Source organism: Lissotriton helveticus, chromosome 9 (assembly GCF_964261635.1).
Source record: "Lissotriton helveticus chromosome 9, aLisHel1.1, whole genome shotgun sequence".
Classification (NCBI taxonomy): domain Eukaryota; kingdom Metazoa; phylum Chordata; class Amphibia; order Caudata; family Salamandridae; genus Lissotriton; species Lissotriton helveticus.
Window position 1 is genome coordinate 74752658 of NC_136070.1, and position 16023 is coordinate 74768680.

At 42.2% G+C, this 16023-nt stretch overlaps 1 protein-coding gene across 1 annotated transcript in view; it reads right to left on the bottom strand.

Moving 5' to 3' along the window:
- CDAN1 (codanin 1) overlaps positions 1-16023 on the bottom strand; it is a 205490-nt gene that overhangs the window by 61090 nt on the left and 128377 nt on the right. The window contains exons 11-15 of the mRNA XM_078659513.1: positions 15266-15477; positions 12556-12670; positions 7276-7422; positions 3028-3194; positions 1290-1371 (exon numbers count right to left, since the gene is read on the bottom strand). Of these exons, the coding sequence (XP_078515639.1) occupies positions 1290-1371; positions 3028-3194; positions 7276-7422; positions 12556-12670; positions 15266-15477 (723 nt within the window). The remainder of the gene's footprint in view (positions 1-1289; positions 1372-3027; positions 3195-7275; positions 7423-12555; positions 12671-15265; positions 15478-16023) is intronic.

Below are 16023 nucleotides of genomic sequence, written 5' to 3' on the forward strand. Positions count from 1 at the left end.
CTGGACTGGAAACAAGCGTCTTGGGACCGGTTTCTGGCTAATCAGCCGTCATCAGCAAGGCTAGCTTGAATCCAGTGGCAAAGTGAGCAAGGGACCCACGTCTGGGCATACCCTGCCAACTTAGGGCGAACAAAGCAAAACCAAAGGGTATGATGGACGGAGTGTTGAAAACGTTGCAAGCACTCACCCCCAGTCAACTGATCTGGGTTTAATCCATCATCATTCTTTAGTTCACTCTGCCACCCCAGTTCAGACATGGCCATCTGCAAATCAGTCTGACCCTGTGCCTCATGGGAACAGTCCAGCCCGAACTGCCAAGCCATGTCTTCCCTGGACTAGAAACAAGCATCTTGGGACCGGTTTCTGGCTAATCAGCCGTCATCAGCCAGTAGCTTGAATCCAGTGGCAAAGTGAGCAAGGGTCCCACATCTAGGCATACCACGGCAACTTGAAGTAAATTATTTATTGGAACCTGTTACTTGGTGTGCCATGTTGGAAAGGAGGAGTATCCTTCCTTGCATGTGCCAATTGTCCCAGTGAAGCAGAAGCCGCTGGTTACAGCATGTTCTGTTTGTAAAGAAACTTAATAGTAGACATCTTCATCCTCAAACTGTGGGAAACAATCTTACACCGCATACAGAAGCTCAATCAGACATCCCAAAAGGATAGGACCCTGTCAACTCTTCAGCCTCCATAGTTGGATGGGTAGATTAGTTCATCCTCAAAACTAGGGCACATGTTTTGTCTAAGGCACCTTTATTGGGTAGTCTGCTGAACAAGTTTGCATTATCTAGACCAGAGGGAATACAGCAGTAGTTTAAAAGGCTTGGAGTCTTGGCAGATTGTCGGGGCAGTCACAGCTTATAAATTTACAATGAATCTAAAAGGAAAACATCTACTTAATCAGGCATGGTTCCGGCCCTCGAGGACCAGTGTAGGACACCCCTCGTCTATTCACTCCCCAAGACGTTTAAGAGTCCTTTATGATCGAGTTTTGTAAACCTTTTAATGTGGCACATTTTCATGGAAAAAATACTCTTGGGTAACACCCTGTGTCCAAACATTGTGTAGATTGAAACTCATTGTTATTCTTGGGAAAGCTGGGAATAATGCAGTCAATGTTTCTGACTGTGAGATAGGCTTCTTGAATGGTGAATGTCTTTTTCAGTTACTCAAAAGATAGGGGGTTCATGAGCCTACAACAAAGGGGGGTCGCCGATTTAAACGCCTGCAACCCGCAAGCGGAGAAAGCGTTTGAAAGGACAGATGGGAGAGTCTACACAGAGTACCTGAAAGAGCCACCCAAGCACCGCCAGTATGAGCAGCTTATTCAGGAAGCCCATCTCTTTCTCCTCCGAGAGAACCATGCATCTGCGGAAAGATGGAAAGGCAAAGGAAGAATTTAGGGTCGAATGAGAAATACAGAGGAGTAGCATGAAACTGAAGATAACAAGCAACATTTATGCAAAACATTATTGGCACCCGCTAAGTAATACTCAAGGATGGCATGGTTTGTCTCAGGACCTGCGATAAGACTGAAGTGGTAGGATTTTACTCGCTTCTTTGGAAAATTGGGCCTAACAGTTTTTAAGGACTGAAGGACTTTTGAGGGTTAATTAAATTTAAATTCTATGACTTTTTATTAACCATAATCCACACTTCCTTTTTACTTAGCAATTTATGCAAATGGAAAGATGTGTTCCCTCAGCAGGCCCTTTTAAGATGAGGCAGCAAAGCTAGCACAGCTTCAGGGCAGCAGCAGTGGTACCAGACATTCAGGTCAGGCAGCAATGTAACTGCAGCATCAGACGAGGTAGCAATGTTACCAGAGCTTCACATGAGACAGCAGTACTACCAGAACTTAGGTAAGATAGCAATACTACCAGAATTTCAGAGGAGGCACCAATGTCAACAGATCTTCGCAAAGGTAGCAAAGTGCTCAAAGCGTTAGATCAGGCAAAATCATTAACAGATCTTCAGGTCAGGCAGCACTGCAAATAGAGTGCGAGATCAGACACCAAAGCTAGCAGAGCATCAAATCGGGCTGCGACGCTGGCAGAATTTGCTAGCAAAGCTTTAGATCAGGCAGTGATGCTTGCAGAGCTTCACAGCAGGCAGCAGAGTAGAGAATACAACAATGCATTACAGAGAGATCGAAGCAAGGAACTTCAGCAATGCTAATAGATCAATCAGCAGTGCTTGCAGAATTTCTGATCAGGGAGATGTAGTAGCAAAGTTTTAGCTCAGGGAGCCAGGCTTGCAGAGCTTCAGATAGTATAGAACAGGGTTCTCCAAAGTCGGCCCTGGAGGGCTGGATCCATGCCAGATTTTTAGCATATCTGCATTTAGATAAATGTAGTTATCTTAAAAATCTGGCATTGATCCGGCCTGCCAGAACCGACTTTGGAGAAACCTGGTATAGAGTGCTCCAAAGAGCTACTGACTAAGGTAAGGCTAAAGACGTCTGGGAGAAGGTTCCGGGACAGGATACAAAATGGTTTTATATCCTACAAGGAGAGACTCAATAACTTAAATGTGAGCAGAAAAGGAGGAGGCACAATTAGGAATCGCACACCTACAAGAAATAAAAAGTATAAAAGGCTAAAAGTGTTTCAGAAGTTAATGATTACTAGTGCTAAAGGTCAGATCAGAAGTAACATAAGAAAACTTTACATCATAGAAACATAAACAATAAGCACAATATATTAAGAATAGTAATTGCATGGAACAGCCTTGCCGTAATGATGGAGCGGCAAACAGTGAATATAAGACAGCCTGACACAAACCAAGAAAAAAGCTAAAGCAAAGCTTGAGTAATGGCAGATAGTTTTTCTAGCTATAAATAACAGTGTCCCCCAGGGTTCTTCTTTTGTGTATTTATTTGCAATCCCAAAATGGTTCTCATGGTGCTAAACCCACACAGATTCTCAGTTCTCATCCCATCGTCCACCTAGCAGTCAGCTGACCAGATCCTATCTATCTAGGCACGACGCCTCACGCAGAGAGGTCTTCTTCCTTGGCGCTCACCGGTACAGGTGCAGCAGGAGCGTAAACACTCTGCTGTAATAGTCCAGAAACGGGGCCACGTGGTCCACAAGTGAGAGGAACTCTACGGTCCAAGGCACGGTGAGAATCATCCTTCGAGTCTGTATGCAGCGCCTCAGTAGGCCCAGCACATCCAGTCCAGGCAGGGTCTGCAAAGACAACCACAACATTCATTGGGTGATCATACTCGCCTCCAACTACAGAAACATAACTTGTTTTGATGAAAAAAGTTTCCACGTCTCCTTTTGTCACTAACCATCAAACTGTTCTGATTTCAAAAGTGACAATCGCAGGTGTATGTGATTTCATAAACAACTTTAATACAGTCAGTGAGAACTATTTCACCTAAACTATTTAACAGAAATTTTCAAGATGAGAAAAAGTTACTATTTCTTAGAAAGGGATTCCTGAAATGCCTTTTCTCCTAAATTTGCTTTTGCAGGTTTACATTTTAAGGTACCATTAATCTTCAAAATGAGTTATCCATACGTTTTCTCTCAAGTTTGTGCGTATACATATGGTACAGCGGCACTTTCCATGCACAATGCGTTTTGTGAATGCTAATCACTTTGGAGAGGTTTCACTAATCTGCACAAAACTCTGCACATCACTAGTAAATCCAGCTAAGGTTTAGTATGCCATTCCCCAGACAGATCTGAGCAGGAGAAAGCAGTTAAAGGGTCGAGAGGGTCCAAAACATGCATCTCTCAGTCAAGCCCCTACTGGAAATTTTGCTTTCAGCTACAGCAAAGAATGGTGAACAGACTTACACCAAAGTTGGAATAAAAGAAGAACTTCACTCAGAGGGTATGTTTTTGGTGCAGGTACATCAGTAGCTTTTGAGAGATCAGTGTTTCACAAATATGTCAGCTGGCAATTGAAGAATCAAAATTTAGAGATATCTCAGCCATTTTAATTTGCAAACAGGAACCTCGCCAGTTCAAATTTTTAACAAACGTGACTTGGCTTCAATAATTTTTTTCGGCTATCATGAAATTTCAGAATTTGCTAAAACTTGCAAGTTTTACGTTGTGGGAAAAGAAAAATCACACAGAAAGTGAGACTTAATAGATTCTGTCACAAAGGTGAGTAGACGGGTACCATGAGCAGTGGAAAAATGAACTACAAAATGAGGTCGCAATTATTAAACCGGAATCTTGTATAGTCGTAAAGATTTGCGTTTTCTCATCTGAAACGGGTATCATTTTTTCAAGCTCGTGAATTTCTGCAAATTCCAGTTTCATATAGGCCAAAAAAAGTGAGTACTGATGTAAAGCATTACTGTAAGCAAAACTGAAGTACAGAGTAAGGGCTCTATATTGAAAACTGGCTGTGCAGTGCCTAAGGTCGTTCTTACCAGAGGATTGCTGCCCGCATAGGTAGGTTCAGGGCTTGAACAAAGGTCAGGCCCTACAGCCAAACTCTGCTATGAACAAAAGAGCCCTGCATAGCTAGGGTTGGCCCAAGCATGCAAAACGTGATGGGATTGATTTATTATGAAACATTATGACTAAGCCAGTAGCCACGCTTGACTTACAGTGAAAAGCATGTGGGGTAAAGGCAATAATATCCCATAACCTATAGTAGTGATTTCCAATCCATTATGGGTTCCGGAGTAGCGCCCTACTTGCCGAAAACGCACTCTGACGCCTCGTCAGGAGAAGTAAGCGCTATATAAATGCAATTAGAGTACAATACAATACAATACATGGAATCTTACTGATTACTATGGCAAGCAAGGGGTTGGTCTTGACAAAACCTGGGAGTAGAAAATGTGAAGTGTGATCATTTTAGTTAGAGTCTCTTCAGAGGCCAAGCAGGGTTAGTTGCCTGCCAGCATGTTGTAGTCATAAATTTTTTTAAAAAAATTCTCTCTCTCTCTCTCTCAAACCCTTTTCTGCAATTGGCCTGTGTGAGTGTCATTTACATTCTCCTGCCATCCATGACTGCATGGGGAAGGGGCTATGTGATAGCCCACTTCAGCAATTGGATATATGGCAGTCATGTAGAATGTTTAGTTTTCTGTTTATATGCCAAGTCTTATTCACATCTATAAAAGGGGGCTACATCTAAATTAAGAGGGGGCAAATAAGCTTCCAAGGGCTAATATGGCGCAGTTTAATTAATCTGCATGAAATCTGACAAACTGTTAGAAAGTTACACCCAGTACAACAATCTTAGGCTTAAAGAAGGGGTCAAAAAAGTGCTCATTTGCTAATAACTTTGTCACTATTTAATGAATTTGAATGTAATTTCACAGGCGGTTTGCAAGTTAAGCTCAAGTGCAAGGTAGAGGTCAAATATTCACTGGTCTGCTAATAACTATGGTGCCTTTTCATTGAGCTGCATAGAATTTGGTAGCTCTATCATGTATAACATATTCTTGATATAGTGAGTTGCACACAGATCTATCAAGAGTGTTAACGTTTGAAGGGGTGGGGAGCAAAGAATGTAAAGACTTTTCCTTAGATCATGGGAATATAAATGGTTACTGAGCACTACACACAGTGATTAGTGCACTTTACCACTATTATTCTAGTTACACAAGGACTTGGCTTTCAACAGGTAGCAAAGTCATGCACCTGTACCCTCACAACTGGTATAGTGCACCCAACCAGAGGGGTGGCTGAACTATGCCAGGGCAGTGGGTTGTAGGCATGGCACACAGGCCTGTGTGCCATGTTGACTCTTCACCAAAACACGCAGCCTGCAATGGCAGTGTGTGTGTGTGTGTGTGTGTGTGTGTATAAAGTTTCAGGCCTCTAAGGGTGGCACAATGAGTGCTGCTGCCCTTAGAGGCCTTCCCTGGTCACAGTGCCCTTGGTACCTATGGTACCTTTTACAAGGGTATTGCATGTGGCCAGAGAATTACCAATTGGGTTTTGCAACACTACAGTTTAGGGAAAGAGCATAGGGTGCCTGGTTGACAGGAACCCATAGCACACTGTGTCAATGAGCATTAACAATAGGCAAAAAGTGGGGAGCAACCATGCAAAAAGGGGCACGTTCCTACAGTTGCTTACCTGTAAGAATACACTGAACCAGCTGTAACCAGGAGGCCAGTTGACCAGTGGCAACTGGACAGGCACTGGACTCTCCTGCAGCAAGGTGGACATTGAGTCCTGAGTCTGACAACCACTGACATTCGTGGCCTCCAAGGTGCCCTCTGGAAAACTCACCACATCTCCCTAGCATCCTCAGCATCCTTTTTCTCTGGCATCAGGACTACTTCTTGCTGGACCATGTTTAAAGGAGAAAAGTGCACTGAGGACACCAAGACTGCTGACTACAATCAGTAAGCTGCTACCTGGCTGGTCACTCTGACAGGCACAAAACCATTGCGATTAGTACAAAAGAACTGTAACAGGCATTTTAGCCTATTGTCTACCAACCACTGGCAACAATTTATTGTGTCTAAAAGACTAAAATTTACGTATATTCCTTTTTGAAATATTTTTATTTTAAGGAGTTTTATATAGTGTAAACTTGACCTGAAGGTATCAGGTACCAGAACGCTTTACAGAGCACCGAACATGAGGACACATTCCTAGTCACATTTGAAAAATCATATCTCTGGTTCCTCTCAATAGATTTTGTTCTTGTTCTGGTGTCCATTTAAAGATACAAATACACTCATTATTGTAAATTGGGGTTGGATTTTTACTATGTTGTGTTTGTTACTGACCTGTTTTTTTGGTATTTCTAAATGCTTTGCAATTGTTCCTTTGATTAAGCCGGACTGCTCTGTGCCACACCTGCCCAGGACTGAGCTAAGGGTTCTATTAAAGAAACCTCACTGGACCTAAAGAAGATGGACATTATTTCATGGTGAGGTCTCACAACCACACCACATAATCCACTATCCTACAGCATGAATAGTCTCTCCGGACTATGGGTAGTGGGGTTCGGAGGCAATCACCCTCACAGGAGGAGTAAAGTCTCTTCCATTGAATACCAGTGCTCAAATGTATTAATCCACTTGGTCGGATAAAGAGCAGATCAGAAGGAATCAACTAGGCATGGCAAGCCATGCTTAGGACACCTGGAGTGAGAACTACAAAGAATGTCCAAACAAACAGGTCTCATTAATGCAGTTTTACAATCTGTAATAGCTTGCTCCTGTCTTCAGAATCAATTAACAACATTTTAAAAATAAATAAATAGAAAACTTAATGAAAACATAATTTGGTCAAGCCCTCAGATCAGGTACTTAATCTCTCTATTACACACCTGGTTTCGTAAGGCCACCGCGGACTCTTGCAGGTCTCCCTTTGTCAGGGGTTCTGTTGTGCGATAGGGAAGGAAAGTGACAAATCCTAGGAACTTTGCCAGGAGCCGAAGTGTCATAAGGACAGAGGTAAAATGTTGTTTCTCATCCTACAACGAAAAAGAAGCAAAAATTAAAGTACATAGGTTGCTGTTGAAGAATTTCCCACGGGTAGGAGCTCAATGTGCAAAGTTGGCTAGGTTGAAATAAAAAGCAACAATTAAACTAAAGACTAACTTTCAAACAATTGTTAATGTAGTGAGTGTGTGTGCAGTTGTTCTTGTGGATGTACACGTGCATGCTCAAACATACAGGTGAGAATGCATGGTGAAAGGGAGTGGGTGATGAATAGCTTTCCCCACCCAACATGAGAAAGGGTACAGTAAAATCTAGATATCAAAATAAATGAAAAAATACAAAGGCAGAGCGAGATAGAAAAAAAATCACCAAACTTAGAGAACAAAAATCAAGGAGGATAGAAAGGGGAGGTCATGAAGAGGGGCAAAATAGAAAGGCTCATAGCAAAGAAAGGCGGTCTACAATATGTTTCCACCGTAAAGAGGCAACGTCAATAGGTAAAACACAAAACAATACTGGGAAAAAAAACATCATGCAAAATTAATTATACACATCTGATGCATATTTATTCAGAAAAAACTAAGTACAGTGAACCAGTTTAGGACCCACAAACTCATGATATTCTCAGATCCTGGGACTTGATAAAAGGCTCTTTAAATGCTTCAGGCCACATCAGAAGCACCTTGGCTTTAGGAACATCCAATTCAACATTGGCAAGCCAATTCTATAACTGTATTCATGCTCCCCAAGCAGCCCAAACCACATTCTGCTGTACTGCTATACTGACAGACACTGAATTTCAAGCTGATCTTTCGGCTCTGTACTGGGGTCTCAAAAATAGGTTTCATTTAGTGAGCCTTCCTTGCTCACATGGTTTGAACAACTGGATTTGTTGTAGACTTGGAGAACAGCTGGGTTTTGTGGGGTCGCCACTGCTGCACAGAAATTAATGAACACTGCGGCAGCACATGCATGGAAAGATTACCTTTTCTTGTTTGCTGCAACATATGAAATATGGCTTGTTTATTTCACTGCTTTCTTTCCACTTTCAAAGAGAGTAAGTGAATTTATAAAGTGTGTATTGATAGAGCTAACCCCATTAAGGTGCTAAACAATGAAGATGATGTGAAATTAAATCAGACACCTTTTTTTAAAGTAGACAGCAGAACATGCTATAGTTTGCTACCAGCTGGAAGCAAGCGCTAGGACAGGTCCTAAGACACAAGCTACTTTTCCTGAAGTGAGAGTATGTAGTTGAGGGCTTAGGCGGCACCATCTCACAGATCGAGGACGACAGACAGGTACTACTTTAATGGTTAGGCAGACAGAGAGGCTTGCCAACAGTTATAGTGGTTGGTGCAGTAAGTAAGTAAGTACGTTTATTTGCATAGTTAATCAAAACCATTGCAATACAAAACCATCAAGTTAAACCAATTCTGTATACAATATTAAAAAGATATAAAAAACCATCAAGATTAAAACAAGTCTGCATACAATGTTAAAAATATATTTTATCATTTACATCTTTTTTAAACCAATACTATAACTTAATAAACATTCTACTGGCCAACCAGTTTTTTGGGTACAGCTCATGCTGTTTGTGGTTGAGTTATTTAGCTAAAGTCCACTACTTCCAGTTGCTTCTTATGCTGGAGATGAATGAAAGTGCTTCTAAGTGTATAAAGTGCTTGAGAAGTTTTTTAATAAAATAACTTAGTGACACGCCCAATGAGAACAAGTGAAAATAATAAAATTGCAGTTTGCCTTGGATGCTGTCCTGTAATGGGTAATGGCTATGTTGTTGTCATTTTCTTTTCCGCCAACCTCATGAACTTTACCAGGCAGCAGTTCAACTGTGGGTCATTAACCCCTGCGCCGCAGGGCAAATTCCGCCGCAGTGTGTGGCGAGGCGGGATTGGGCGTGGTGCTCCAGTACTCGGCTCCCGGCCATCATAAATCACAGTGGGCGTGTGCTCATGATGGCCGGGAGCCTCCAAACTCCGCCCACTGATTAATTCTCCCGCACAGGCGGGGAAATAACACCACGTGGGCGGAGCTGCAATGTTCGGACAGCTCCCGGCCCTCATGAGCACACGCCTACCGTAACTCATGACGGCCAGGAGCCGTCATGAGCACGGAAGGAGTTACGTGCAAAGCAGGCCAGCGCTACAAGTCTTCTGAAACGTATCCCTAGCTGATTAAATTGGCATTTTAGCAGTTGCTTTCGTTCGTCCAACAGTTCTTTACAGGTATATAACAGGTGCAGCAGATCTCCTGGCGCTGAGCCACATAAGGGGCAAAAAGAGCCCACCTTCTCCTTTAGCCAGTGAGGAAGATGCTGAATGCAGGGTAGCAGGCCACGTCTTTACTTCAAGAACTTAATTTTAGTCGTTTTGGCGTAACCCAAATCAGGATAATTCTGAGCTGCTGGCGCAGAGTACATGTTCAGGGTCATCCACCCATGTGTCCTTTTCGAGAGGGATGCCTTGTCCTCGACCCATGAGAGGTATTTGACCGCCTTCCAAACCAATTCTTTGAGCGTTGAGTTGTTCGTAGGAGTATCCCAGAGTTGGTTTAGGCCAATATTGGCTAGGCTGCTTTTAAGGTATTTGGCAGTGGGTGAGGCGGCTTGTTGCTGTAGCTCCTTCCATAGGTATTCATTTAGTGTTCCTTGGTCGGATTTCAGCACTTTGTCCCAGGTGATAATATATGGTTGGTGCAGTAAATTTAGCCCTAGCGTTCAAGAGAAGTTGAAGACCCAGACACATTTTACAAACCAGTCATTAACCCAAGTGTAGCGTGCTGAGCCCTAATTGCTCTTTATCAGCATGGGGAGGATTCAGGTAAAAGGACCTCTGCAGGACCCGAAGCGGGAGTTTGAGAAGGTACCCACTAGACTGGGCCTTCAAGCCAAAGTAAGTATAGGAAGGTCCCACTCCACAGCAGACAGTAAGAATCTGAAGGATCAAAGAGTTGTCTCCATGGACCCCTAAATTCAGGATATGGTCTTTCAGAGCAATTGTACTGCTCAGCATTGGGTGGGAATGCCTGCAGCTCTTTTTGCTGTAATATCGGTTATGAGTAAAAACACAAAGACGATCTTTTTGCTATTTGTTTCAAGTTTTCTATAGTGTGAGCTGGGCCAAGAGTATATGAGAGCTTACATGTATCAATATAGAATGGATTGAGGGGTGTTCCTTCAGAGAACAAAGAACAAGAGTGCTTTATATTAGTGAAACCGTTTTTACAACAACACGAACTGAAAGGTGAAAAGAAGCAAAGTGTGGATTGTGTAGAAAGGAATGTAACTAGAGAAGTCAAAGAATCATAGCTGTGTAAAGACACTTATATTTCAAGGTAATGCTGGAATTAAAGAGTACTGAGTTGCATCCTGAAGGCCAGGGAGGATATTAAACCTGCAAGTGTAGGAGTGAAAGGGGAGGCTAAGTCACGTCAGATGGAGTATCAGGCAGCAGCTGGTTCTTTTTATCCATGGATCACTCCTAGAAAGAGAGGTCAGCACCTGAATTCAGAGTGCGATACAAAGCTAACCAAAACAAAAAGAGCAGCATCAGTTTGTGAATGGTGACTTAGGTCAAAAAAGAAGATCAGGTGAAGCAGAAGAGCAAGGCAGAAACAGAATATTACAGGAGAAAGTAGGGGTTCATAGTAGAGGATCTAATCCTATGCAATTCCACTGATTGGGCTTAATGGGCACAATTTAGTTGGGCCTGTTTCAAAAATAAAGAGCTGGGAGACTGCTGATCAGTCTATGAGAAGCAAACCCACTCTGCCCTGATCTACAATTGACAAGATTTGAAAAGACTCCCAGGGAGAGCATTTCAGGGTCATGCAAAATTAATCCAGATTGGAGCTAGTTCGCTATGATCAAGAGCCTCATGAGTGCCAGTACACTGGTAAACAGGCAGAAATCAGACTGCTTGTTGGTACCCAGCAGAGGAATTTACAGAAGCTGTTTCTTCACAAGTTCCACCTTAAAGAAATACCACACCACTTCTTGTTGCAGTGAAAATATTACTAATGAATAGGATAAGCTTATAAGCACACACCACGTGTACCCAATCTAGGCAGAAACGACAGCTACTGGGGTGTCAGCGAGCCTTATTTCCATTCCCAACTATATGACATTAAAGAGCTCTGTTTCCTGACTTATGTCACAGAAAAGGTAGGCTTGCAAGATTCAGTATGTTAAAAAAAAAGAAAAAAAGTACAGGTCAGACTACCCGGTTTCTGAACAGTATGTCCAACGGGTAAAAGACTTCCAGGTAAAAAGCCCACGAAACCCAATTCCTGTCCAAGAACATTTGCCTCGCTGGTTAGTAGGCAAAAGAAGAAGTTTGACTTATTTATCAACTGCAATTCATTTAACCCCTTTGGTGCTGATGACGGCTCCTGGCCGTCATCAGTTACGGTGGGCGTGTGCTGATGGCGGCCTGGAGCCGTCATGACCACGCCCGCGATCGGAATGTCCAGCACCGGCGCAGAATTCCGGCTGCAGCCAAGGTGTTAAACCCGGAGCGCAGAAAACAACACTAAATAGCTCACTAGGAATTACTCAGCCAGGCTCTATGACTTCTTCTTCAAGCATTGAAAACTGGATGTGATTTGAAGCACGTCCTCCACAAGTAGAGCTCTCAGCATCAAATGAGCCTCCTCTCCAGGTAACAGAAAATAGGACAACAGAACAACTTTTTACAAAAGAAATAAAGCCTTTCTAGTTTAAAATGGAAAACACGCACTATTTAAAATGAGAAAAGCATTTTCCCAAATCCATCTTTAGCTTCTCTCATCCCTAACCTACCCCATTCTGATTTGGAGATAGCACACTAAGGTTAGCAGAGGACTCTACGCTGGCTGGAGACCCCATTCTTGGGATTTCATTTAACAACCCGATGAATTTTGGGAGCTAGATTTTAAGGACCTTAGTGAGGTATTTGGACTTAAATTAAGGTCTAGATTATAGTCGTTTGTAATAGGAACAATTGACCTGGAATAGGATGACTTAAGAATCATCGGACGATCAAATTGTCTTTAGTATTCAAATCATATAATCAGTAAAAAAATAAAATCTGAGATGAAAGAGCAAACAGAAGAAAATGGCATCTCAATATACAAACTAACAAAGATTTTCATGCTCTCCGTACCTGTTCATCCGTATCCGCCTCGCCGTCACAGGGCTCATGCTCGATCAAAGAAATTGCATCCAGATGCAGAATCTTTTGGCACAGACTATCCATGAGGTGCTGGTTGAACTGGAAACTATGGGACAGAAGTAAAGGCAATTCAGGAAGGACCTCAAGACCTGGCTATACGACTAAGCTGCATAAACACCACCCCCCCCCCCCACACACACACACACACTTAGCACCTAAAACCTTTACGGGTGAATAGTCGCACTTTATAAGATTACTGATTGATTGACTGAGGCTTTCGATTGCGTAAGCCGAGGTAGGCTCTGGGACGCCATGGCGAAAATGGGTGTAGAGCAGAACTTAATTAATTTGTTAGCAGATATGCATTCTGACACGAGAGCAAATGTCCGGTACACACAAGACCTAAAAGTGACAAGAGATTTTGGAGTGCACCGGGGTGTCAGGCAAGGGTGCATTTTAGCCCCGTTCCTCTTCAACCTATACATAAACGATTTGGAACAGCATCTTTTAAGTACAGGAGCAGATTACCCTTATGTTGGACGGAAGGGATTGCCGGTTCTGCTTTATGCGGATGACGCAGTCCTTTTATCCAGGACTGCAATTGGCCTTCAAACACTGTTAAACTCCTTCTTTGTTTTTATGAAGTCTCGAGACCTGAGCATAAATAACTCCAAATCCTTCGTAATGAAGGTTGGCCAAGGTAATAAAAAGCCAAACTGCCTAAATGTTAACGGGGAAACAATCCCAGTAACAAAAACATTCTCTTACCTCGGAGTCCTGTTCAACCAACAACTGAACTGGGGACCCGCGGTACAGAAGAAAAAGGGAGAGGTAACCCGGGCAAATGCAGCAATACTCGATTTTGCAAGAAAAATGGGAAATAGCCCAGTGGCTGCATTGCTTCAACTTTACCAGGCCAAGAGTGTTGCCATCGCATGTTATGGCAGTGAGTTTTGGGGATATGCCTCATTAGGAGCCCTGGAGGTGGTAGAAAATAACTTTTTAAAACAGATACTGAGGGTACCTAGGGGAACAGCCAACTTCTCTGTACACGAAGAGCTGGGTATGTCATATCTAAGTGACAAGATAGCAGTAAACCCACTACTGTGTTGGTTAAACTGCTGGTTAAACAGTGATGTACCCCTTACTCAGCTCATATTGAGGGAAGCGCTAACGTGGGAATATAGGCTTAAGGTTCCATGGATAAAGTACTTAAGCACTTGCTTTGATGAATTAGGGCGTCCCGAACTCTTTTTATCTCCAGAATCCATTATGAAATTGGATGTTATTACTGTGAAGAAGGCTTTTATTTCCTCTAGGTATTCAGCTAGGGAGGATGGTGAATTAAAGAAAGGAAGTGTACGGAAACATGTGCTATTAAAAACATCTTTGCTCATGGAACCGTACTTGTCATGTCCCATGTCAAGTTATGATCGTTTCTTGCTGACGAGGTTCCGCCTGGATTTGTTTCACTTACTCCTAGCTGTGCCTAGGGGGATCCATCGCAGTCAAGTGTTGCCGGCTTGCGGCTGCGACGAAAAGTCTCCGCAAGACCTGGCACACTTTCTTTTTATTTGCCCCTTTTATATTATACCACGGAGGCTATTTTTAAAACCCTGTCTCAAAAAACTGAATTTCACACAAATTAGACCAGCACTTTACTACCTTCAGCTGTTAAGTTGCGATTGCACTTTATTTGTATGTAGCTTTTTAAAATTAGCTCTTAAATTCAGGAAAAGTATGGAGGGGTGACAGTGCTACTGATAGATAGATATATTTTCAGTCAACAATAACCCTGTTATATTTTTATAAAATTTTTAATATCCCGAGAGTATATTCTGCTTGTAACCTTTCTGTTCTGATCTTTTAAAAAAAAAAAAAGAATTGTAAGTATGAGTCAATATATGTGTAACATTTTCGATTATGTTGTTTTTAAAAATGTTCTTGTAAATCCGAGTCAATGTATGTGTAGTGTAATATGCTTTTATGGTTGTTATTACTAATAACCGAATAAAGTTATTTGACTTGACTTGACTTGACTGAGGCAACAACGGATGAATTTGTAAAATTACTATTTACCCAGTTTTTTGCCAAAATGCTAAGCTATAGTTACATGGGTAGGAAGCTTTTTAAGCCTTCACTGCAAAGCATGCTATCAATACATAGCTGAGGTGCCTTCAATGTGCCTTTACATGGAGAGGACTTTATCCCCTAAACCAGGAGATTTTCCTTTGCATTTGTTTTAAATACTTGTCCTACATTTCACAAATAGGACTACGTGGAGTCTTCCATAAAAAATGCTTCTTAATAGAAGAAGCGTGAAGAGTGTATGAGTGAATGTGGCATGCTCACCATTTTATTTTTGAAAAAGGATTACTATGTAGCTACCTCTCAGCACAACACATTAGTTATGGTGGCACTGGTAACTGGTGGCAGTTACCAAAAAACCATATTACATATAGATGCCTGTAAAAGGGCCAAAGGCAGTCATAATTCTATGTGGTTTAACGCAATGACTTACTCTGACGATGGGCAATGTCTGCTAAACATAGATTTGAAAGTTAAATGCAGCATCACAGCCTTCTTTTGTCAAGGCTCAGGTTTGGATACCGTTTGATGACAAAAAAATAAATCTAATTACAAGTACACTGTGCTCGCCTGTCTAAGAAAACTGAAAGCCGTGCTGCGATTAGTTGCTCACCTTCCTGCGCTGAGTATAAAGTCCCTAAAGAACTCCTGGCATCCTGGAAAGGACGGGGGTGGGCAGGGTCCCCCAATATTCTGCGGGGCCACAAACCGTTCCTGCAACCTCTTCAGGCGGACCAGGTTATCCGAGCCCAGCATGTTCAGAACATCCTGATCTGGGGCATCACCACTTCCGCTTCCTCCACCAGCGTTCGAGCCTTTACACATCTATAAGTCGAAACACAAGTTTCAATGTTAAGCAAGATATTAAAAGAAGAAACAGAATGTGTGTGTGTGTATCCGTACACCAGTGCTTAGTTTAGACTGCCTACACAATACATATTTTAACAGAGTCAAACTTATTGAAATCCATTATAAACCACACAATATGGATAATGGTTTATACATCAACAAAGTACTATGCCCTGCGAAGACCATTGCTACTTGATTTATACAAAAAGCGAAACACCACAGATGAAAATAAACTTTCTGCAAAAAAGAATGTAATACTTTAAAATGGTCAGTGCTGCTCAAATCATTGCAACCCATTATTTCGAAAGGAAAAGGAAAAAATGTAATCTTTTCGCGCAAGTGCAAAATCACCACAACATACAGTGAAGGGCAAATGGAAGACCAGAGAAAGAACTATTTGTAAAAATGATTAGCAGTATCGCTTGAAAAATTAAGAGGGCTCTATCTTTTAAGAGAAGATCTGCTTCTAGGATTAGATAGCCTGTAAATTCAAGTCAGACACTGGAAGAAGAAATGTGCTAA